This window comes from Eucalyptus grandis, chromosome 3 (genome assembly GCF_016545825.1).
Source record: "Eucalyptus grandis isolate ANBG69807.140 chromosome 3, ASM1654582v1, whole genome shotgun sequence".
NCBI lineage: Eukaryota > Viridiplantae > Streptophyta > Magnoliopsida > Myrtales > Myrtaceae > Eucalyptus > Eucalyptus grandis.
Window position 1 is genome coordinate 39016765 of NC_052614.1, and position 25874 is coordinate 39042638.

Below are 25874 nucleotides of genomic sequence, written 5' to 3' on the forward strand. Positions count from 1 at the left end.
TGCACGATGAAAATAATTTTTGTAATCGATATTTGTAGAATAATATTTTTAAAATTATTCATTTTCTACAAAACAAATGGGCTTAATAATGTGGAGTTCTAGCTAAACAAAACAAACTTTAGTTTATAATAACTAAAACAAACAATATGGTGTGATCTGTTTAAATATATATTTTGTATGATCTTAAATTATTTGATGTATTAAATGGAAAACTTGTGTTAAACTCTAAAAAGTTGGTAAAGTGAAAAATCACACCAAACATCAACTTAACTTTCAAGAAAACGACTTCTACCCCGGTGTCCCACCACAAGTCTAAGGATAAAATCATGTCGCTCTTTTGTTTCATTGTATTTTTACCTTTGTCCGGACAGGTAATCTAATTCTAACTCCAGTTACCTATGTAATGTCATTACGCTCTCATCCAACATGGAACACAACTTACAAGCGAGGGTGTTCACTAAATAAATATGGTTGATATAAATTGTGGGGTAAAAGAATTATATATGTCGTGAGCCCGTCGAATGACATCTTCAGGGAAAATGAACAAATACCATAACGTAAACTATTCAGATTGTGAAATATATGTGCAAAAAAAAACCCATACGATGGTTATAAATTTTATCTATTTATTCAAATCAAAGCTAAATTATAGTGTATCAATCTGTTTCGAGAAAATGATATTTTCAATGACTTAATTTCAGTCAAACGCTTACTTTTGTGCCATAATTTTTTTTAATTGATCACTTGAGTATCATTTCTTTTAAAAATACCTCCAGTTGAGTGTTGGCTACAATTTTCATTGTTTGAAAATCCTACACAGCATCAAAAAATTTGACACCTGTGCAAGGGTGATCTTTAGGACCTCTAAACCTAAAGATCTATATGAATTTTCAGTCAAATCTGCATATTCTCCTGGGCAATGGCGTCATGGCGTGAGCGATCAGTCCTTGGGCTTTTCCCCAGCGATTGCTTCATAAATAAATAAATATATAAAGAAATTGAAAGTGCTTGCTGTAAATATGCTGGTAAACACTAATAAAAACTGCACGTTGGGCTGTTAAGAAAAAAAGCAAAAATAAAAATAGAGACAAGATTGATTTTAGGTGGGTCAAATATCGTCGGCAATCCAAGTGCCCCTGCACGTGCTCTCTTCAAGTTGCGCCTCTCACGAGGTCCAATTGCAGAGGGCGGTGGGAGTACTATTTAATTAAAAAATAAGCGAAAAAAATAATAAAATAAATTAAAATAGAAATACCAAAGATTCCAATCCAGACCCAGTATTATCAGCTCACACGAGCGGTCTCGAAAATAGTAAAGTATTGCTGTATTTATGTACTGGAGGACTATAATTCTTTTCTTTTCCTTGTCAATTTTTGAAGGTATTGATTCTTCGATTTTAACTGGGAAAGAAAATTGGAAAAAAAAAAAGCCCAACTGCTGGTTTATAGTTTACAAGCCCATCCAACTTGCTGCTTTTGTTGAGTTTGATTTGGGCTCGGCTCGGTCGTAATTTATAGAAGGGAGATCAAAATAAATAATGGTTTATTTGAGGTTTCAAAAGGGCCAATCTTTTAAGATAATCCTTGAAATCGCAAAATCGAGCACGAGCCACAATGGAATTCGTTCATATGTGTACTCGACGCGCGACTTCATTCGACATCAACGAGGATTTAAGCAGGTGATTGCATAAGCCCAACCCGGTCCCTGTTCTCGCCGATGGAATAGATCGCCGAGGTGAAAGGCCCAAAACATCAAAAAAGAGTTCGGCTACAGGAAGCCGCTCACTGAATTTTGATTGTGTGTGGATATGCATCGTTTCCTATAGCACGTTATCACTAAGTACTCGATGCTCTCCCTGCTTGACTCTTGGGTTTCTGGCCAAAATGGCGACAGGTCGGACGAGGTCATGAGGACTGGTAACAGCAAACAATTGAGTAAATGGACATATCATTCCGATTGGAACGGAGCAAAAGGCGAGTGATGGGGACAAGTTCTTGAGTAAAATCTAAAGTCTTAACGCCAACCCCAGTTCAGGAATCATCCATCGATCCTGTCCATGTTGGAGGAATGAAAAAGACACCGGTAGACTTGGGAACCTGTGACAGAGGCCACAGGCATGCAGTTCTTTGACACCATATCAAGCGTGAACCCTTGGTTTTGCTCCATTTACTCGAGGCACTGCTCTTGTATCCTTTTCCCTCTTCTACAGGAGAGTATAAATTCATTTCTAAGAACTTACTATTTGTCAAGCTTTCGCTGTAATTCGCAAAATGCGAACGTAGTATCCTGTGGGTGCAAAATTACTATGTTTGGGCAAAAAGCATTTGGCCTAATCATGGGAAAATACGATATATACTACACTGCTGGAAGGTAGATACGCAATTCCAGATGTCCCGCTATGTACATGACAAAGATAAGCTGAACAACAGAAGGCTTTATAACAAGCGAAAGATGTAGGCCTTCATTTACCCACTCTGCCAGGCATGCTAAAGAGCAAAGCTGGAGGCGACCGTATTGGAATGTCTCTCCTGAAAGCTGTTTAGAGGAAACCGCGGACATCACGCATTGGTAGTTGATTTGTAGTGAAAGTCGTTGACCGTCGAGTAAATCAAACCTTCCTCTTCCAAATAAGGGATTGCTTCCTGTCACAGCCCAACCAAAAGACTCAAAGCTCAAGACAGACTAGGGGTGAGGCTATAGGTTTGTACAGGTTTTGGGTCTATGCACACACTTGCCGGTGCGTGGGTGCGTGCTTGTGTGCGTGCGTGCGTGCGTGTGAGAGAGAGAGAGAGAGAGAGACCTGATCTTATCCACAGGAAGACTCAATTGCTGCGCAATATCATTGATGTGAACACCCCTCTCCGGTCTCCTGTGTGGTGAAGAAACCATGTCATTGAGGCCACCATGCATAATGGAATAAAACCTAGAAGTGCTGAGACGCATCCGCCTTAATAGGCAAATTAATAACTGACACAAACATTGCATGAAAGAGTAGAGGCACAAGAAGATAAGTCCAGAAGAGAAATTGACAGTTCTCTGTAAGTTCATTGCAAAATTTGATTCATTTTATCTTCATCTTCATCATCTTCCCAATGTCGTCTAGAAATGTGACACAACTTCCACAGGCTTCTGCAGTGAGCATATAAGGGAATAAGACCACCCACAAAACCAAGGCAAGCTGTTTTAGGTGGATACTAATTTGAGTGCCCATGCAATGCACTAGCACTCTCGTTTTATCCATAAGCCCTTTTCCCCGTTCTAGCCAAGTCTTGACCTAGTGTTAGATTTCAAGGATATAGGGAGAAGTTATCACTTTTACCATCTCTTAAGACCATTGATCTTTCTCATTTGGCAAAAAGAAAGAGAATTGATCTTACATTTAATTAATTATTAACTGTAGTGTTATCCGCTACAAGCTGTTTTGTTTTCATTTTCATTGGCATTGTAAAATATTAAAGATCACTTGGATCCCACAAAATTTTGGTATAATATATTCCATTATAGGTACTGCATATTTTATGGCTGAACATAATATCTTCAAAACAGAGAAAAGTATATGACGGACATTTCTGATTACAATCCTTTGTTGTGGAACTATGAGTTTAAATTGGTCAGCCCTATGAGGATTGGAATTCACACAGGAGTTGCAGCAAATCACAACTCAAGGAGAATGCATTCCTCGAAGCATCACATCTCCTAACCATCAAGCTGAAGAGAAGAATTGTGTCACACAATTCAATAAAAAGACTTGCTAAAATCCAGAAAACTTCGTTCGCACAGTGCTTGTCGCATTCTTCACAAGATCTCATTCAGAGACTCTACTGAGACCAACACAAAGTTAAAATAGGAACATGAATTCAACAAAAAAAACAAATTGTGAAAATGGAAGCTCAGTAAAAACCTAATGGTACTGGTCTTAGCAGATAGAACAATCCTAATCCTTTAAGCAGTTGGTGGATTGCTGCAATGGTCCATCTTCACCAAAATTAGGCAATAGCAGTAGTTTTTGGCCACAACCAAATGTTTAATTATGTAGGAAGTCTCCAAACTTGTTAATGCTTAATGAATCTTAAGATCTTGCAGAAGCAACAGAAGATTCTTACCCTTATCGGGTTTGTGCTTGGAAATCTATAAGAAAGAGGTGAAGCTCTTCCTTTCGTTGTATTTGAGTTGAAATTGGAATACAGGATCTTTCTGGCATGACATGTGAAGTGCCTCTTAGATTTTCATTCCCTGCTTCATTCTCTTTATAGCAGCAAACTAGCATGCGATGGCTTCTGACTGTGTCTTTGAGGGTGGTTCCATTCATTAAATCCAACTTTAATAAGGAATTTTCATTTGAAGCTTTCCTCAATTAACTCCCTTTCAGATTTTCTTTTTTCATTCAAATTCATGGTTTCATGTATGACAAGATGGTGTAATACCCAGCAAATAGCAAGACATTAAGTGTTAAACACATGTAATTCTTTCTAAGGGAATTCTCCCTATTTCACTCCCCTCTAGAGAAATCTGGCTGCCCTATCTCCCTTAAAGGATCTCTCTGTTTTGTTGGAGGTTAGCTTGGAACAAGGTTCTTCCTATTGAGAATGTCAGGAATGGAATTTTATTCACACAAATTGGTGTTGAATGTGTAAGCACTTAGCTAAATCTGTCAATCATCTCTTTTGTTATTATGACTGTGCTCTTAAGCTTGGGAATATCCTTAGCTCATCTCAGGTGGCATGGGTCATGCCAGCCATGCCATCGAGCTCACTTGCCATCACAATGCTTAAAGGGGAGGGTCAAATTTTAAGGAGTCTCAGGCTGCTACTGTCTCATGAGGTGCATTTTGCAAGGAACACAACAAAAATTAATTGGTGGTATAGAATCTTCAGTAGCTTCTGAGTCACTAAAAGTTAATGTTATACCTAAAACTGCAAATTGGATAATATAATTCCTCATACATGATTTATTAATGAAAACATCTATGATCCCCCTTATCTTCCAAGTCCAACTGTTGGCCTCCAACAGTGCAGCATTTCATCATTCTTCTTCAGGTCAACCAAATTTTTACCATCTCTCCCATCTTCTTCTTCTTCTTCTTCTTCTTCTTCTTCTTCTTCTTTTTAATTAAAATAATTTCAATTCTTCTTTGCTCTCCTTATTTAAGTAGCCTTTTTATAAATTAACTCATTTAGCCCAGAACTGGCCAAGTAAGAGGCAAATATGGTGTCCACCTCAGTAAAACATTAGGAACTAGGGGAGCAAATGATTAATACATGGGACTTTACTACTCAAGCTAGACTATACACATCAATCCATCACAATCAACAATGCAGTACTATTTGTAGTAGAATCTTTGACTAAGCTAGTCGATAAAGTTTGAATTTCCAAAAAATGTTGAAAACTAAATGATAAGTAACTTTTGAGCATGCTATTCAGCTCTGCTTCTGTGATGTTTTCAATGCTCTTTCAAGGTAGAAGTATATATACAGCAACAAAGACCCAACCCCTTTCTTGCCATGAGTCCTTCCTTCAAAATTTGACTTTTAGCACTAGTCCCACACTTTGTCATTCTACATTCATTTACTGCAAATATTCCCCATTCAATGTTGGAATATAGAATAAGCCTTTTGAAGCATTATGATCACACTTTGCGATGCACTGTATCTCCCAATCTAGCAGTCTAGGTTAAAGGGTCAATTTTGGTGGGGAAGGTCGTACAACAACAATGTTGACAGCAGATGCACTTCAACAAAGATCAGACAGCGTTATGAGGAAAAAAACCTCATTCCTAAAGACCACATTGTGGAATGTATGTATTCTCTAACCAAATCAAAACCCCTAGTATGATTGCTTTTTCACAGAATCATCAACTAAAGACTTGTATTAGAAATTGAGTAGAATAGAAAGAAATTAGAAAGAAAGATTAGTAAAAGGAGATGAGAAAGAAAGGGGGTCAGGGGACAAGTAAACCAAGGAAACAACCAGTGACTCACAGGTTTTCAGGCCGCAGAAAGCAATCCAAAACCAATTGGATATTCTGACTAAATCCATCAAGGCTACGCTGGACGGGTAACTGGACAAGAAAATCCACTTAAGACATGATTACTATGTAAAACTACAAGTGCAATTCAATCTGATAGGTTCATGCCTGATTTGGTGGAGGCGCTGGATGTGGCTTCATGGAGTTGCTCATAATTGGATTTGTCACCTGAGGCTGCACACTGGCACCAACCTGAGATTTCTGCAAGCAGAATTTGCAAAGTGAGAATAAGAGAGAAAATTAATAACACGTGAGAACCATCCTCATACTCATTTCCATCATTATACACAATCATTGTATGCTCTTTTTATTTGAAGAAGAAATACCTGTAGCCTGGTGTTATATACATGCACGTAGACACACTCAATAAAGTGACTTGCAATCTCATTATAATCAGTCACAGGCCTGAAGAAAAAAAAATCAAATCAGAACTCCACCATTTATCTAAGGCAGACAACACGCAGTAATGCAACATGCCAACATATGGATCATATTGAGTTTCAAAGTTTTGACCATATCCCATCTACTAGCATATCTGGTCATGTCCACACCTAATACCTAGCTCAGAATTTTATGTACAAAATAAGAGGTCATACAGACAACTTTACATAGACAGCGCAAGCGGTCTTTCATATAAATCTCTAGACGCCATGGTGACCATCCATTATAAAGTCAATTCCAAGCTTTAGACTAATGCCATATGTCAGCTGAGAAAAACTAGCAGAGCTAGTTAATTACATGTGCATGTACTAATAGATAAATTGGCAGCTTTGTATGTCAAGTTATAATTATCAGGTATCTAACAAGAGATAAAGACAAATGTAAAGGCCATAAAAATTTGAATGTCATAAAAAAAATGGCCTTTGATGTCCTAATTAAACAAGAAATACGAAAAAAGAACAAATCCTAATACCTTAGTGAAATAATAACAGATGTACTAATAAAAGGAAAATTAACAGACCATATCATTTGCTACAAATAGATGGAGTTTATTCGAGTTATAGTTGAAATGCATTATTATGCAACCTGCGCACATGCGAAAGAATGCAAGAGAGATCATCAATACCTAATAGAGAAAACATTGAGCTGTCTCTTGCCTTGAAAGCTCTTCAAGTGCCCATGAACCCGGACATACATCCCATCCCTAAGTCATTAAGTAAAGCCGACAAGCAAGAAAGGTCAAACAAATGGTATAATTGTGTCAAAGGCTTATTTGCAAATCAAAGGAAATTTGCCGACATCTTAAAGTTCAGTATGTTCCAATTTATGGAAAAATTTGCAGCAGAATCAGCCATGACCATTTCTACAAGAACCAATCATGCATGCTAGATGAAAATGGCTTCCAAAGAGAAAGCAGAGAAGTTAGCAGGCATTCTTATAGACTTTCACTCTGTAAAACACTCTAATATCACTCCAAATGAGAATCATCCAATGAAAATCTACGATATAGGGAAGACAATATTTCCTGGGTACAAGTTAAAAGAAAGCCGCCTCCTTAATAAATAAGCAGTGGCATGCTTGACTTTGCACACAAGTTAAATTTAAAAACTCACAAAATTCAAGAACTCAAAACAGCAAAAAATTATCGGCATTTTATGATTTTGAAAAGCCTTATACATTATCCGTTTCTATTTAAGCAAACATTACAATGCATGGATGCATGGATGCATGTATGCATGTATAGTGGGCTTTATCAGAGGATTTGAAACCATGTAATGTAATTTGTAAATGGCATCAACAAATCTAAACTGCCAATCTAGCAATGATGCTAAGTTTAATGTCATATGGGAAAAAAATTACTAAGCTAAAGTGCCAATATTTCATCCATGCTAATTGTTTTAGCATCCTCCACAAATACTACCTAGCAGAAATCCACCCTGCTTTTATTAACTCTTGACGACATGTACAAGTGATTAGAATTACATTGATCTGATAAACTACCACCTACAATGAGATAGTTAGCTACTGCAATTGCCAAAGTGAGAAAATCATTGGACAGGGAAAAGAATATGAGAAATATGACATATTTAACATCTATTTAAGAATAACAATACATCACAAGAGATCTTACAGGATTCCTTCCATCTCATTGGTGTCTAAAGGTTCATTGATCCTGCAAAAAGAAAACGTGAAGATACGAATTAGAGATTAGCATCGAGTACCATCAATGCTCAGATGGAAGTCATAATATAGTTGGGAGGGGGGGATTGTTTATTATCACCATCTATTACAGTCGATCCGCCCTGTCCCATCGTCAAGGGAAAAGGTAACATCAGTAACTCTCTCAGCTTTATTGCAAACCATACCCAACAGAGTCACCTAGTCAAGGTTCACAAATCAAGAAATTGTCTCAACAATTCTCCTAGAAAAAGGGAATAGAGAGGGAAAAAAGCAGAAAACTCAAGGAGCGCCGCCTACATTAGTCACGTCGACACCATCAATAAGGACATTGATTTTTTCGTCGTGCGATACCAAGGCATTATTTATCTGCTTCACCGTCACAGGTAGCAAAGACTGGGTGTCGCGGCTCTACAGAACAAAACACAAGGTATCAAACTTCCCGCTTGAATATTTCGCACATGCAAAGACAGTTCAATCTCAAAACAATCACGTTATATATAATCAGAACATCTTCAAAACTCAGCATCCAAACACTTCAGTAATGAAAATACGAACTTGCCCCAGAAACAAACAAGATTCCACCTAAAACAGGGGTAAATTCTTAGTTCCAATAACAAAATCATGAACGCTTGCGGTCGGCAATAGAATCGCACTCGCGATTAACCGCTCGACAGAACGATAGCACCGGATTTCGGCTCTCTTCGAAACCCTAACTCGCGACTCGTGAGGAGGCAATTCGCGAGCACGGCGAGCGCGACCTCGAGGAATCGAATCGGAGAGAGCTCGGGAGACGGTCATTCTCCCGCGAATGCCAAATAAAGCGAAGAGCGCGCGGGAGCTACTTTACCTTGGCCGGAGAGGCGGAAGAGGGATCGGCGAACTGCGCGGTGGACTGAGAGGGCATGAAGCCGCCGCCGGAAAAGGCGGCGGCGCCGTCGAACTGGCTGCCGAACATGGCCGTCTTCTTCTCCGGATGCCGCGCGACTTCCGAAGCCCTAGGGGATCGAATGCGAGAGCGGGCTTTAGCGACTGAGGTCGATTCGACGATCTGTCCTCTCCTTTTCCATTCAAAAAGGTCGTGATTTTCCCGCCCCCGTATTCATTTTCCCTCGTTTTCTCTGTTGTTTCCTAGGAAATGAAATGCTTGAAAAAGAATCATCATTTTGGATATATATACTACAATTCCTAAAACTTACGGTGGGGATACAATTAAGTCCTATAACTTTCAAAAAAAAATCCAATCAAATCTTAAAATTTATCAACTCATTATTTATTTTCCCTCATTCTCTCTTGTATGATCAAATCCTTTTATCATGAAAATTAATATCATCAAATTTATCTATACAATCAAATCTTTCTATAATACCTTGAATTCATCTAACAAAAATGCTAACGCATTATTTAAAATTAATTTCTCTCTCTTACTTGGCATTTTTATTAAATTTTCCTTTAAATTTTATTCAAATAATATTAAAAACTAAAACAAAAATAATTAAAGTAAAAAAAGACAAACAAAACCGAAAAAGAAGAACAGGGACTTTGTCGTTGGTGTATGTCACTGGAGGGGCCAGGGGACCTTTTGTGACCTTGGGCAAGGTTGGTTGATCCTTGGTGGCCTCGACTAAGGCCTCATTGAGCCTAGGCAACAGCCGGTGGCAACGGCCCACGAGACTTGCCAGACTAAGTTGAGGACGCTCAGATTTAGCGACGCTGACCCTCCCCTAAGGTGGATGACCATCGCCTATCTCAAGCAAGGCTGCCGGGCGATCATCACTAGCCCCAAGCAAGGGCTAGTGAGACCTTGCCCGGGGCTAATGAAGCTTGCCTCAGGCCTCACTTGCGCCAACGCGATACGCCTAAATTTGGGCGATGTGGGCCCTCAACTATGTCAACAAGTCTCGTTAGCCTCAGGTGAGGACCGACGAGACTCCCTAGGCCCGAGCGAGAGTTGGCATCGTCCAAATCTAGGTGAGCTTGCCCAAGCCTATCAAGCCTCGCCACCCCCTCTGACAATGGGCAGCGATGGCAACGCCCACCACACTAGTGACTCCCCGCCCTTTTTGTTCTTCTTTTTCTAGTTTGCTTTTTGTTTTTTTTTTATAATTATTTTAGCTTTTTTTAAAGTTTTAAATATTATTTGAAGATTATCTAAAGAAAAAATAAATAAAATAGTCACATAAGAGATAGCAATGAATTTAAAAATGCAACATCGGCATTTTTCATTGAGCAAGTTGACGGTGTCAACTAAAGAACTCAATTGCACAAATTTGACAAGTTTTAGTATTTAATTGCATTTTCTTGATAAATTTTAGGAATTGTATTGCACATATCCCTTATCTTTATGGCTTAATTCCCTAATGAACCCCTAACTTATGCATCATTTTCAATCAAGTCCTTAAATGTGTAAATTTTTCCAATTAAGTCCCCTTCAACTCCAAATCTATTGATTGGACTTGTTATCTGAGTCGGCAAGAGTCTGACGTGAAAAAGAAAACCATTTTGCTAATGTCAATCATGGCCAAGGGCATAAGAAAAATCTCAAGGATGATAGACAATCGAACCTTGAGCTGTGAGGATTTTTCAACAAGAACATTGCACTTGAGTTTCCATGTCAAAACTCTTGCCGGCTACGACGAGTACGTCATCTGGGTTTGGACACAGGGGAGACTTGATTGGAAAAATTATGCAAGGTCGAGGAGCTAAGTAGACAAGTTAAAAGTCTAAGAACTTCAACTGAAAAATGCGCAAATTCAAGGACCCAAAAGTGAAATTTTGCCAAACAGCAATAGGCAAAATTGAGAAGTCATTGCTTAAGTATCGAGTTATGTATTTTTATTGGATAATTATCAATAGGCTATTGAAAGGTCGTTGCCTAAATATAATGTCTAACAGCAAAAGCATTAGTATTCCCTATATATATTTCTTAGAAAGCTTGATAATGCATCTTCCCGTGTGATAACATAGAAACCACTTGCCTCTCGCTAGTCCAAATGAAATTGAAAATACTCCTTTTGTAGTTAGTTTGATCCATCCATCCCTAGTCTTGTCTATCTGATTTCTTTCTTCCTTCTCTTCTTCGGGGGATGGGCATGGTATTCTCTTGCGTCGGGCAAACATAAAGAAGTGAAAAGTGAAAAAAAAAAAAAAAAAGGTTTTGAAAGTTAAAGATATCTTAACGCTGAGAACTTTCTCCCAAGTCGCCACGGCTTGAGGAAGGGTTAGCGTTGCTCGCGATGATAACACCGAAAGCGGGATGAAGTAGAGACGGCACGACTGGAGCAGCCAATTCTAATATGTCGGGAGGTAGGTGAGGAATGACAAGTCCCTTATTGAAGAGTTTTTGTCGGTGATCGGGAGAAGGACATAAGAAGTGATAAAAGTTATATATGACGCTTACTTTAATGATAATATTTTTTTTTCAAATCACTTAAATATCACTTAAAAAAAGGTCATTTAGTGCCAACTCTAATTTGAGTCACCGAAAATCTGACGTAGACTTATCTTATTAATTTCTCAATCATATGTGGCTTGTTGGCATGTCCACCTAAACAATGTCGTAAATTGTAAATAATGATTGTTTGAGTGTCAAATTTTATTTAAAGTGATCACTTCAGTACTAGTCGTTAAAAAACGTTCACTTTAGTGCCAAACACATAACATGAAAATGCCATAGGGAATGGTTTTTTAAAAAAAATAATCCCAAGTCATATAAATAAAAGCCACATATTATTTTTGCTCGAAATTTCTTGTCATTGGCACTTAGGTGATCTTTTTTTCTCTAATTTGACATTGAAGTGATTCAACAAAATTTCTTTATACCAAAGTAAATGGCGTATGTAACTTTTGGCACTTCTAGTATCTTTTTGCCCTCAGTTTAGGATTTTTGAATTCGAGATGTTTGAAAGTAAAAGTAAAAAAATCTTTTTCATGAATGAATTGAGGGTAGTTTTATTGAATGATATAAATGATCATTTTGTTAATAAAAGGTATGACGCAGGCCTGATCATGCTCTTCTTAAAATATAAACACATTCATGAGATTCTAACACATGGTGCAATTATTACAAACGAATTTTTGTGTAGTAATTATAGGTCTATCATTGGGGATATGACCATTGTCACCCCCACCACTTGACAACTTGTGTTACAAGACGAGGAAATATTAGATGGTCCCGCCTCATCACATCAGCCTTTTCACTTATTGATTGTGTCCAGATGGGATCACATTTCAAATTTTCAAGAATCCCTTTCTCAGTTATAAGTTCCTTTTCCACAAATACCCTCCAATCACATTAGGCTTTAAGCCTTAAATCGCACAAGGCAAGAAAATGTCACTTGTACTCAGTTGCAGCTTTTGACGCAAACATATGTAATCTTAGGCATTGTATTTGTTACTTTCATGAATTATGGCTCTTAGCCTCAACTTTGCCTTGGAGATTTCATTTTGGCGGTGTGATTTCTTTTTTAACTATTGAGTATTCATGTTTTTGTGCTTGGTTAAAATGTAAACCTAAGGGTACGATACGAAGAGGATGATCAAGTGAAATGCTAGCGTGGTGGGCTCGTTTGTGCACACATGCTTTGCCTTCGTGACAAGGAAATTAAGATGTGTGTCCTTACTTGGCTTAGTCAGTTTCTGGTACTATATTATTTTCAGGGAAAAAGAGCATTATTCTATTAATAGAGCGAAGAAGGGTGGATTTCTCGATGTTGACAAAAACAGAAGCGCTTTTTCACTATCACATTTCCAAAAACCTTGAATCACTGCAAAAATTGTTTGCAAGCTTCTTTGAAATGAGAGCATTTATATCACAAACAGCACTTTGTTTTCTTATTAAGCTCAGAAGAATTGAAGCTTTGAAGCTTGGTCGTTGGAATGGCTATGGCTGTTTTGTGGAGAAGACGAACATGAGTGGAAGAAGAGCAAGTGACTGAGAAAAAGATTCTTAAAAATCTCAAATGCGGCCTCCACCTAGACAAGTGACGATCGATGAGTAGAGAGGTGCGTGATTGATGTGGTGAGGCGAGACCATCGCATATTTTACTAATATCATTGCAAGATGAGGCAAAGAATCGCAGAATGGCATATTAGATTCTAAAAGTTCATTACTTTTGATGAGCAGGATAGGGGAAAAAGAAAATCGAGACCTAAGTCCTCTCTCAAATCCTCAGGTGCATCTTCACCTTGACCCAGACGCTGAAAAGCACCGATATTAGTAACTTTAGGCTGAGCCAACTGCTCAGGTGCTTCGTTATCAGCTTCAAGCTGACCCTGATAGACTAGTTGGTGTCAAATATGATACTCGTCTCCTCTCGTGCTATGCAATATGATACTCGTCTCCTCTCGTGCTCATAGCTGCTCTGGTTCTTGGTTGTGCAGATCGCACTCAGAAAGCAATTGGTCCACCCTTACAGTTCATGAATCCCCTAATGTTGAAAGCTTTTCACACTTGAAGCATTATACCATTGTGGGTGTGTTTGGGAAAACTTTTGGGAAAAGTTTTTAGGAAAATGCAAACACCTTTGAGTTAAAGGTGTTTTTCAAAATGCATTTGTGTTTGGTAAATTGTACTTTGAAAGCTCTTTGTGAAGCACTTTGAGCAAAATAGTGTTTGGGAATTATATTTACAAAGTATCTTTGTGGTAAAAAAAAATTATTAAAAGAAAAAATAAAAAAAAATTGACCGGCAAGGGCAGTGGTGTCGGCGACCTTCGGCGACCCGGATCTGGGTCATGGCGGCGTCGCGTGACCTCCGGCGACCTAGATCCGAGGGCGGCGAGGTCACGCGAGACCGCCTCGACCTCTAGCGACCTAGATCTAGGGCGTCGAGGTCGCGGAAGGACCTCGCCGCCTCGGATCCGGGTCGCGCGACGCCACCGTGACCCGGATCCGAGGGCGGCGAGGTCGTGCGACCCAGATCGGGGGCGGCAAGGTCCTCCCGCCCTAGATCCGGATCTCGGCGACCCGGACCTCGCCACGACCCACCCCCCAGCGTCGGTCGCGCCACCCTCGATGACGGTCGTCTGGGCGACGGTTGCCGGCAACTGCCTACCCTTCGCCGGCGATCGGTCGCGGAAGAAGAAGAAGCTCGTGGAAGAAGACGATGAATAGTAAGGGCAAAACAGGACAAACGAAAAATCAATGAGGGTAATTTGGGAAGAAATTTTTTTTTTAATCCCCCAAGCTCAGCATTTTCAGAAGCTGAAAGCCCAAGGCAGCCCCAACCTGCCTTGGGCTTTCAACCTTATGAAGCTCGCATTTGGGGAATGCCAACCCAAAAATGAATGCCAAACGGGCTGGCATTTGCCCAATGATCCTTAGGCCTCCAAAGGGCTTTGGGAAGTGGTTCCCAAACGGAGCCATGTCCTATCCATACCTGGATCAATCAAAACCATGAGAATATGTCCAGTGTTTGCTCTAGGGAGAAAGGGAGAGAGAGGTCGGTTAATATGACTTGGGTTATTGCCATGAAAAACCCAAAAATAATACACATGTGACGTACTTATTCCAAACTAATTTTTTAACTATAAAAAATCCAAAATTGATATACTTGTGAAAATTTACTCTCAATTAATTTTCATTAAATTTTACCGTCAAATTACTAAATTTGATGACACGTGGCAGTTGATAGCACATGTGTACTAGTAGTTGATTTTTCATGGTATTAATTTAATTTAACATAAACTAACGAAGAATAAATTTGTCATAAATGTATCAATTCAGGAAAATTAGTTTTGGGCAAGTTTGTCACATTTGTACTAATTTGGGGGTTTTTTGTGAAAAAAATAATTTATGAGTAAATTTGCCACAAATATACTAATTTAGGGTTTTTATGGTATTAACCATATGACTTCAATAAGGTAACACCTATTTCAAAACTCCATCCTTATTACGAGGGTTATTTCTTTACTTTCGATTTGCATTGGTTGTTAGCAAACCTATCTGCTGCAGCATTAATGGTAAAAAAAATGACCAACCACTAGTATTTGGTGTAATTTGTATTTCTGGAATTGGAGGCATCAAAGATTATTTTAAACAAATATCTCATTTCCAGGTAGACCTATTAATCTGATTTTAGAATATGTCAATGATATCTTGTGTGCCCGTTTAGTAGAAAATAAATTGTCTACCACAAGGGAGAAAAAAGATAAATTTGTGGGTTGGACACCCTCCTTTTGGTTCAGTCAAACTCAATTCTGACAGGCCCTCTAAAGGACACCTAGGTCTAGCTTCGGTAAATGGACTTATTTGTGATGACTCGGACAATTAACTTGGTGGATTCGTGCAAACAGTAGTAGTGTGTTTGTCACTTAAGTAGAACTATGAGGCATTTTCTTGGGCCTCATATTGGCAAATTCTTTGGGCATTACACGGGAGGCAGCCTCACAAACAACCATTTTTCTACTTTAAAAATCAACTCCGTTGCATCATCTTAGTGAACACTCATTTCTCAGACTAGAAGGATATTCACGTACATTCAATATGTCAAGATTCTCCATAATTTTGGGGAATGAAATGTATATGCAGATTGGTTAGCAAATTGGGTTATCCAACCAACAATGCATGTTGCTAATTATGCATTAGATAGGCCACTAATATGTTTTCTTCCTTTGTTGCTAGGGGATTAGATTGTATCCCTGTTTTATTAGGAGAGTAACAATGTGACTTCAGGCCTTGCGCCTTTTATTTGTCAAAAAAAAAAAAAAATCGAGTACCTCGAGAATTCGATAGAAATGCAAGACTATCCAAGTATTTTCTGATGCGATTGCCTCAAGTAGCCATTCAATCACATGCCAAGTATGTTCTCTCCTAAGCTTAAAAGTCCAAAAAACAACAATCTTGTCAAAAGTTGTCAAGCAAAGAGATAACACGACCTTAGAGCTAAACTAGGCTGCACCATTGTATTTAATTCCCAAAATAGTGGTGTCTCTCCCGTCTTTGGTGAGATTTTCCGAGGACTAAACTCAGGTTCGGGTGAAGTTCACCTAATGCCCAAAAACTTGGTGGAAGAGTTGCTGATGATGGAAGGCCAACCTCCCTCTGGTTGGCCAAGCATATCTGCTCGCCTCCGAAGGTGAGCAAATCTGCTCCATGCACCAGACGAATCCGCATCGAAACTCAACCACTGCTACGCCATGCACGACGACTGCCGATCCATCATCCGTCAAACAAACTCTGGCAAAACGTCTTGGAAGCCCCCGGCATTACTTCATGCCGAGGATTTACCGTAATCAACTCGAAAATTCATCTATACAGTCTGGAAAAAAATCGCGAGGAGTTCGCCTTTGATTAACCTGTCTTAATCAGCCAAGTTGTCACCATGTGTACATGAATGTAATCGCGGGTCTTGTCTTTCTTGAGGGAGGTAAATACCAGTTCAGGAACGAATGCAAAATGACGAAGTTTTCAACATTACCCATTCCACACTTCACCTTTGATCTCCAAGTTTGAGAGTATTCGACTTCTTTAGTCAGCTTGGCTATGAACCTTCTCTATGATTTGCTTAACGACTTTTTCTTTTTTCTTTTTCATTCTATACCATTATTAGCAGAAATTTCTCGTGTTAATTTATTATATGACTAATCTTACGGATAAATACCACAGCGGTACAAGAAATTGTTATATGGAATACTTGGCAATCGTTTTGAATTCGAAATTAGAAGGTGAGATATTCATTTGCCGATCATCTTGATCATCGTAAATTGCGATTTTGTCCATCAATAGTCATGTGTGGTTATATGATATCTTAAATCAATGCCTGGGGTTTTTTCGTGAAATTTTTCTCTAAATGTTTAAGGTCGAAGTGGCCGTTGGTTTTATTTAATATATATATAGTGAGTCATTTACAAATGTCGTCTTGGAAAGAAAAGATTCATTTATTAGATGTAATGAAATGTCGAAACGTACCAAAAATGGGAAACGTGTACGTGTCATTGTCTAAATCGCACTTGTAGGTGGAAATATAAAAATTCCACCCCCCCTCCCCCTACATGGAAGTTTGGCTTTGTAAGGAGCCCAAATTTGGTGAAAGATATTGAATCCTCAAAAGATCTGGGGGGAAAAAAAATTCTCTTTCGTCCCTTTCACAATTTTTCTAATCGAACCCTTGTTCGTTTAGTTTGTCTAATCAAGTCTATACTGTTAGAAATGTTCTAATCAAATCCCTTCAAATGCTAAATTGAATCAAATTCAACTGATATGACTATCTGACGAGGCTAAAATATAATGCGATTATATATGTTGGTGCGAGTTCGAAAAATTTACTCAGTATAGACAAATTTGGAGTACAACATAGATCAAATCTCATCGACAACAAGGACATCCTTGTTGGAAAATTTTTATCAATGCCACACTATGATATCGTCCAACGGCCCATGTCAACTAGGTTTGATCAAATTTGGTGCTGGAAAAACTGAATCTAGAAAATTTTTACAAAAGTACGATGTCCTGATAAGACAAACTAAAAGTACAAGGACTTGATTAAGAAGAGTGAAATTACACAAGCGAAAAGTAGTTCTTTTTTTTCTTTTCTTTTTTTTTTCCATTTAATGGCGTTCAAAAGACCCTAAGAAAGAAAAGCTTGAGTGGCACTCTATCGTTAAGGGAGGAGAGGGGCGAGAGAAGGAAGAGGGAGGGAGGCGGGCTCCTTTCACTTTGGAAATTTGTATGGCGACAATACATGCGAATATTGCTGGATTACTAGAGATCACGTATCCAAAAAAACCTAAACCCTAGAAAACAGGATTAGAAAAAAAAGGAAGTAAAACCATGTATCTTCAAGGTTTGGTAATTTGCACATGCCCCATCGAGGCCGCCCAACACATCGTAGACTAGACTTCTAACGTAACCTTCAGAACCAAGATACGTCGTCTTCCTTCGTTTGCTTCTTTCTAACAAAAAGAACTTCAATCACTCCAAAGTCAAGTAAACGAAAGATCGTTTGTTTCGCAAGAAGTCAATATTTAAGAGAGGAAAATAGAATTATTCGAGGTCGGTCCGTTTATCTTACTTAGAAATATAAGTCAACAAACCAGCGCTCTCTATCGTTAAAGTATCTTCTTCTTCTTCTTCTTCTTCTTCTTTTTCATTTGTAATCTACATTTCCTTTTCGATAGCGATTATAAATGATTTGTTCCTTTAGTCAAACCATTAGGATCTGATCATACGCCCCCCAATAGATTGCACCGGTTTCTCGTATATAACCAAGGAAGCGAATGCGCTCTTTATTCTTCCTCACATCGCCTAGTTTGATAACACAAAACCACCATAAGCGTTCAAGAATGGATTCCGAGAAGATTAGGGTTAGAGATAAACCGGCTGGTTCAGTGCTACAGGGAGACAAGGTCTTCTCCCAGAGGGTCCTCTCGAGGAACTCCTCCGTCGACCACTCCTTTCGGGTTTGCTACGACCGGAGGCCGGAAGGCGTCCCCTTCCAATGGGAAATGCAGCCTGGGACGCCCAAGAACTTACCCGAGGAGCACGATCTCCCGCCGCTCAGCCCGCCCCCTGCGGTGGTGAGCTCGGGCCTACCGAGGCCGTGCATCGGCTGTGAAGATCTGACCAAAGAGCCATCGGGCTGGTCGAAGCTGAAGTTTTGGAAGAAGATCAAGATCTACAGGCGGAGTCACAACAACAAGGGCAAGGCCCCGAAGGGACCATGCGACGGGAAAGCAAGTGCGGACGTCCCAGGCGGTGGCCATGACAAGGTCGAGAGCTTTGAGTTTTGGAGCTCCCATGGCGACTTGGTGTCGCCATGCGACTTGAGCGCTTCGACTCTGTCGACGACGCTGTCTTTCCGCGACGGTGCGAATTCGGTGCGGTCGGTGGATTACCAGCCGAGGAGCTGCGGTCTTTGGAAGTTCAATGCGCTCGTGGTTCACTTTGCCAAGCGAATTTGATATTTGGTCGACTTCTTCTTCTCTCTCTCGTTTCTGATAATTATTTGTCAATTTGGGATTTTGAGATTTACGTGTATAGACATGTTTCTGTTCATCTCTTTCTATTTTTCCTAGGGCCAACGTTTGGTTTATGTTGATTTAGATCGTGGAAATTGTATGATAGATTTCTCATTTCGTAGGAATATTTCATTGTATTTTTCATTCTAGATTTGAAATACGACGTTAGCGATTTGACTAATTCCAAGAGATTAGTTTTGCTCATGAACTTGGTTTCTTTTTTTAATCTACGAAATAAACATGGCGCATGGAATTTTTCTCTTACGCGAGCTCTTCACGTTGAGACAGATACCCAACCTCAATGGTAGGATGAATACCATTTGATGAGGCGTAGACATGGATCATCTGCAATTGGCGAATAAATGGATCGTATACAGTTGCCGGATCTATAAGTTATTTTCACAATCGTGTAGTAGAAGGCCTTAGAATATCTAATTAAAAACTAAAGCCCCTACTGTTTTGCGGAGGAGTGATTTGGGAATGATATGGGACATATTTTCCTAAAGATAATAGATCGTTAAGACTTGAAATAATTAGTCAATGAAAATTATTTTCATCATCAACCACAATTTACATAATGAAATTCATTCATTTTAAGATTTTTTTTTTTAAATTATTCATTTTCTGTGAAAGATATGCATCCTAAGTTTAATTTTATTATGTTGTAGTCCATGGAATAGATTATTTTGTCAAAGTTCTCTTTTTCCCATTTCTCCACTATCCTAAGTGGCATGATTCGCCATATATATTACCCATAAAAGTGACTTTTATACATTATGCATCCATTGGGGATGCTCATTAACGAAATGTAGATAAGTCCAAGAAATGTCAATTTTAAAATGGATATCTATCTATCTATGTAGTCTAAAATTGAATTAATAAAGAATAAAGGGTTAATACCTTGAAAAACCCCAAACTGGTACACCTGTGACAAATTTACCCCAAACTGTTTTTTTGACCACCAAAAACCCCAAACTGGTATACCTTTGACAAATTTATCCTAAACAAGTACACTTGTGACAAATTTACCCTTTGTTAGTTTTAGTTAAATTTTCTTGTTAAATTATAAAGTTAAATAACACGTGACAATTGACCGGTATATCAATTTGGGATTTTACACTCTGTTTGTCACGGTTTATAATTTTTAAGATTTTTTTGTGGTGTTAATCTAATTTTTCGGAGGGTATATTAGTCACAAATTTATCAGTTTGGGGTTTTTTGTGGTCGAATAAATTAGTTTGGGGTAAATTTGTCATAAATGTACAAGTTTATGGTTTTTTATGTTAGTCGGGGTAAATTTGTCACAGGTGTACCAGTTTAAGGTTTTTCATAGTCAAAAAAATAGTTTGGGGTAAATTTGTCACAAGTGTACCAGTTTGGGGTTTTTTAAGGTATTAACCCAAGAATAAAAACATTTTTTAAAGACTTTCATCCATTTTTTTTAAATATAATTTCAATTGTCATAAAATGAAAGATGAGAGATCTACAGAATATTTGACAATTATTTTTGAATTGAAATTTAGAACATGAGATATTGATTGATTACTTACCAATCATCTTTATTATAGTAATTTTCAACATGGTCAATCTATAATATGTGTGGTTATAGTATATGTATAATATATACTTCTCATGGAATTTCTTTGTAAAAACTTGAGGTTGTATTGGCCCTTGAATTTTTTTAATTAATAGTATAGATACACACCATAAAAATTCACTTTGTTTCATCAAATAGTCAATGTTTAATGCAATAGTATTCGTAGCAGCTTAGATTATTTTTATCCAGGACAATATAATACGCAATAAGGAGAAAGTATACCATTATAGACAAAACCTATTACAATATATAGACTAAAAATTAATTTCATTCCCTGCGATACCACATGCAAGAGAATTCAAGATCTGTGCTATTTATATAACTTAAAGGATTGGTGAGCCAAATAAAAAGTAGAAATACTCCTTAATAAATTCAAAGTAGCATTTCTATGTAGCAAAATATTATATAAGATGCTTGATAATTGCAAAGTGAATATTGGGCTGTGTTTGTTTTGTGGAAAATGAGTGACTAACATTTTTTTTGTAAGATTGATAGCTTGTATCATTTATAAAAATAAATAAACAAAAGATATTTTAATATTTCACAAAAATGTGTAAATATAAATTATTGCTGATGACAAAAATATATTTTTCATTAATTAATTATTTCAAGCGATACAAGTGATATTTTTAAAAAAATGGTTTTCAAATCAAATATTTTTTGCGAAACAAATGAGCGTTAGTGCACCACAATTAATTCCACGACATTCAATCATCTACCCAAGCAATTTATAAGGTTTTCAAATTTGCCAAGCACTATTCTTTATCTTACTATCTAATTTCATAAAAATTGTCACTGCTGTCCTACATGTAGTACGAGTAAGAGTAAGATGGCATAAAATATCTGTATATGATGTGATCCATGTCGATACTTTAGATAACTTAAAGTATATTGCCAAAAAAAAAAAAATCTTCGGCTACATAATTACCTAATAATGTTTGTTTATCAAATTTGATATGCAAGTATGGGGAAAATAGTTTTCCTAATTACACAAATATTTATACAAAGTATAGAAGCATAAGTGGGAGTATTAGTATCTATATTATCATATCAAATAAAGAGGACCCTCTACTTTTTTAAAGGATTATAATCTTTTTTTTTCAATGAAATATTCATTTTAATTACTTTATAAATATTGGACCGATGGACCAATGTGTAAATTAATAATTCTACTTTATCTCTCGCGTATTTTAATATTGAAATCCAATTTTTTTCTATCTTAGAAACACCTTATTTTTCCAAAAAAAAAAGAAACACCTTATCAAAAAAAGTCTCTAATCTTGAAATCTTTTTCCTCTTCCGGTGTATATTGTTTTCTTCAATTGCGTCAATCATTTTCTTCCATTCCTTTATAATTCAAATGTTTCCAGAAGGTGATCTTGTAAAATCTTTAAAAATGTCAATTTTTTTACCAACACGCAACACTTTTGCTAACTTTTGTAGAAGTGCACACTAAGCTGCAAGTATTTCAAAATTGAGATTTGAAAGATTATGCAAAACCACCTTTGTTCGATATTAAAAAAAGAACGTAATACCAAGAAATTGCATAAACTTATGTTGATAAAAGAAAAATATATCAAGGACAGTTGTCGTAGGAGAGAAAAGATTTAAATTTTAAAATAGATTCACAATATAAGATAATATTGTGAGAGAGGAAATATGATTATTTCCTTACACATTTCCATGTGGATAGAATATTTGTAATATAAGTATTGACGATATTGGAGGAAGAAAATAGATAGCTGAAATCTTTCAAAAATAGAAGGTCCTCTTTGCTCTCGTATGGATAGTATTGGAGGGGCTTCTTCCAAAGAAAATCTCGAAGAAAATTGGTGGAAATCTCAAGCTAAAATCCATTTGTCCCATGCCCGATCAAGGTTTCACAAAAGGATTTATTCGTCTATGTCAAAGGACTAAGGTCAAAGACCACTAGTTTAACCATAAGCTGATAATCCACTTCTAACAGTCCGATCCAATCCCAAGAAAGGGTAAATTAGCTCAACTAATGCTAAAAACAATTGTCAAATGAGATGAAGACTAAGTTATTAGACCAGCTACAGAGAAAGATCTACGAGAAAGTTAGAACGAGCTAGCTAGCTGAGAACGGGAGATCGAGAGAAGCCCCTTCCATCTCTTGCTACTATGTAAGAAAAATAGGTTCTTTTTTTTCCCCCTAAAGTGAGTGTTGTAAAAATTGACCCCATCTTGCAGAAAACCACTTGCCATATGTTTTAACATGAGTTAGAATATGAAAAATTGCATGTCCACAAGGTACCAAATTTGAAATGAAAAAAGCCCATTTTGGGGGGAAAGGATGGAGCCCATATGCAGTGTGGGCATGGCCATGCATGGGCCAGTAGCATTGGGGGAAGTGAAACTGAACTTCTTCGAAATATGTATATGGATGATCAAATTCAAGGCCCTTTCCTTTTGGTGAATTACAACTTTCAATCCTCTTCGTTCGATTTGGTCCTCTAGTTACTTTTTTTTTTTTTCCTTTTTGCGCAACGCCATCCTCTATCTTTCTTGGTTTGTGCAATAAAACCCTTTGTTCGAAAACTCATCGTATTTTTAACAGATTAGAAATTCTTGGATTCGTGTGGAATTTCAGGTTAACGTTGTGGAAATCCTAATCAAATGATAACTGAATAGTGTACGACCGTACAGTTACAATCCGCATTAAGAATTATAGGTTCATTAAGAAGATTTTATCAATTATAAAGAGGGCAAGGTTTTATTACTTTTTTCAAAAAATAACATCGATTAGCCACGTGATTTGTGCAATGAGAAAGCATCTATGACGAATAGATCTGTGGTCCTTTTTTTCAAATGAATGAATGAGCAAATGAAGAAGGCCTCATAAATAAAATAGATCCGTGGTCCCTTTTTTCAAATGAATGAATGAGCAAATAAAGAAGGCCTCATAAATAAAATAGATTCAAATGAATGAATGAGCAAATAAAGCAGGCCTCATAAATAAAATAAAAATAAAAATAAAGTTACGGACTTTTTTTTTTTTTTTTTTTTTTTTTTTAAGTTACGGACTTGGGGAGTTAATTTGGGTGAGATTTTAAAAGGAACTCCTTTCATAATAATGGGAATGACGGTGGAGCAAGGACAAGACAGAGGATCCAAGGAATCATTCAGCTCCAAGCGGACGGAATCGTTGCTTAAAAGCACATATGGATCATCAAATCCGAAGTTTTTTTCTTCAGTTAAAAATACAATGTTTAAAAATTTAAAGTACTAACGTCTATTGGATTTGATCCTCTAATTATTATTATTTTTGTGCAATATAAAAGCCTATTTTTCAGGATACGTAAAGTCCAACCTTTTATCATCATCCATTAATTGACACCATCAAATCACCCCAATAATTGAAAAAACAAAAAGGAAGGGTTGGGAGGAAGGGAAATTGGAGTTGTTGCCCTTTTTTACCACCGGCGAGAGTCGCGACACAGTTATCGGTGGTAGGTAAGGGTGCTCCGTCAAGAGGTCCCAAGACAGTAGCAAGTACAAATGACAAGGATCTTGTGGCTCTAGCTAGGGATGTTGCCCGCCCCTTATCAAGGCCAGGATTGACCTCGCCTGGCACCGGGTGAGGGTCAAGTCGCCCTCATGGGTGGGTCAAAGGGGGCTAAAATGACTTCTAGGCCCCATTGCGAACCCCTCTCCACTCACAATCTTCATTGCCAACTCTCTCTCTCTCTCTCTCTCAATGCCTTGAGCTCACATTCCGCGTCTAGAGCTAATCACCGGCGACTCACAATCTTCATTGCCAACACTCTCTCCCTCTCCTCCCTCTCTTTCTCAATGCCTTGAGCTCACATTCGGCGTCTAGAGCTCATCACCGGCGGCGAGATCTCGAAGGCGCCTCCTCTAGATGTGGCCATTAATACCTATCTCGCCGATCTCAGCGCTAGCTTTCAAAGGGTCGAGGACCATGTGACATTGTAGTTACACATAAGGAAGAAGGAAACCAAGTTCCTCTCGACATCCCCATCATGGAGCATCCACCGCCATCCGGTTTTGACAAAGGAGTGAGGGAGCGACGCCGTCGGGCACACTCCGTTCCTTTCGGCGTCTCGCGGAGAAAACTGAAGACCCTAAAGCACGTCCGTTGACGGCGGAAGTCGTCCATTGATGGCGTCAACGAATGACTTCTACGAAATTATCTTTTTTTGGCCGAATTTTTCTAGGCACTTGACTGCAGAAAAAGTACGTAAATCAATAAAGTATAATATTGTGGCTCGTTCAAAAAAAAAAAGAGTATAATATTGTGGACTTCGCAACCCTAATTGAAAATTTGAAATTAACTTCTCATTCAGAGAATTATATTAAAAGCATGACTTTGGTCTTTCGGCTTAGAGATGCCCCCGCCAAAAAAAAAAATAGTAATAATAAAAGAAAAAATCATTCGGCTCGAACAAATTAGGGGCAGATCTTGCCGTGCTTGAACATCTTAGAAAAGTTCATAAAATCAATATGTCGATAATATGCATATGAGGGTACTACTTAAGATAGTCGGTGCTAACTAAACTATTATGTCAATGATTTTTTACTAAAATTGGTTGGATGAATTGTATTGATAAATTGTCAAAAGGTTTTAAAATTCAATCGATACAATTGGAAAGTTTATAACTGAATTAATATAAATATAATAGATTTAATTTACAACTTTTTTGGCACTTTTCCGTAAAATTATACCATAAACATCGTAGGTGGATATTAAGGTATGATAGTATACTTATGACCTAAAATTGGCTCACGACTTATGAGTTTGATGTGGCCAAAGCGCTTATGTCAAATAGTGATGTCTAACAACAAGATGTGCTTTTGCCTATTCACTTGTACCAATAGTTCATGAAAAAAAAAAATCAAGTACTTGATTAGGTAACACGATTTCTAAATTGTTTGGTTAGAGCGGTTGATCAAAAAGCTCAATTACACAAATTGAGAAAGTTAAAAGGGCTTTGATTGCATAGCATAAAACCTAGAGAATCAATTCATGTAACCTGAAAAGTTAGAAGGCTCGATTGAATAAATTAAAAATTAATAATATTTGCATATACTGTTTGCATGATTGCATCTATTTTTTTTAGTGAAAACCGGTCCACTCGAGGGCACAAATTTCCAATTTGCTTTGTCATCATGCTAATGAGTGAGATTGCCGACG

At 37.8% G+C, this 25874-nt stretch overlaps 1 protein-coding gene across 1 annotated transcript; it reads right to left on the bottom strand.

Annotated features, from left to right (window-relative positions):
• Positions 1-2306: 2306 nt before the first annotated feature.
• Positions 2307-9259, bottom strand: LOC104437402 (replication protein A 32 kDa subunit B). The gene is made up of 10 exons (XM_039308166.1): positions 8994-9259; positions 8444-8554; positions 8247-8344; positions 8097-8138; positions 7092-7169; positions 6352-6430; positions 6134-6226; positions 5979-6058; positions 2801-2869; positions 2307-2642 (listed from the first exon to the last, which is right to left on the bottom strand). Exons 1-10 carry the CDS (start codon positions 9099-9101, stop codon positions 2609-2611), a joined length of 792 nt encoding a protein of 263 aa, XP_039164100.1. The 5' UTR covers positions 9102-9259; the 3' UTR covers positions 2307-2608.
• Positions 9260-25874: the final 16615 nt, after the last annotated feature.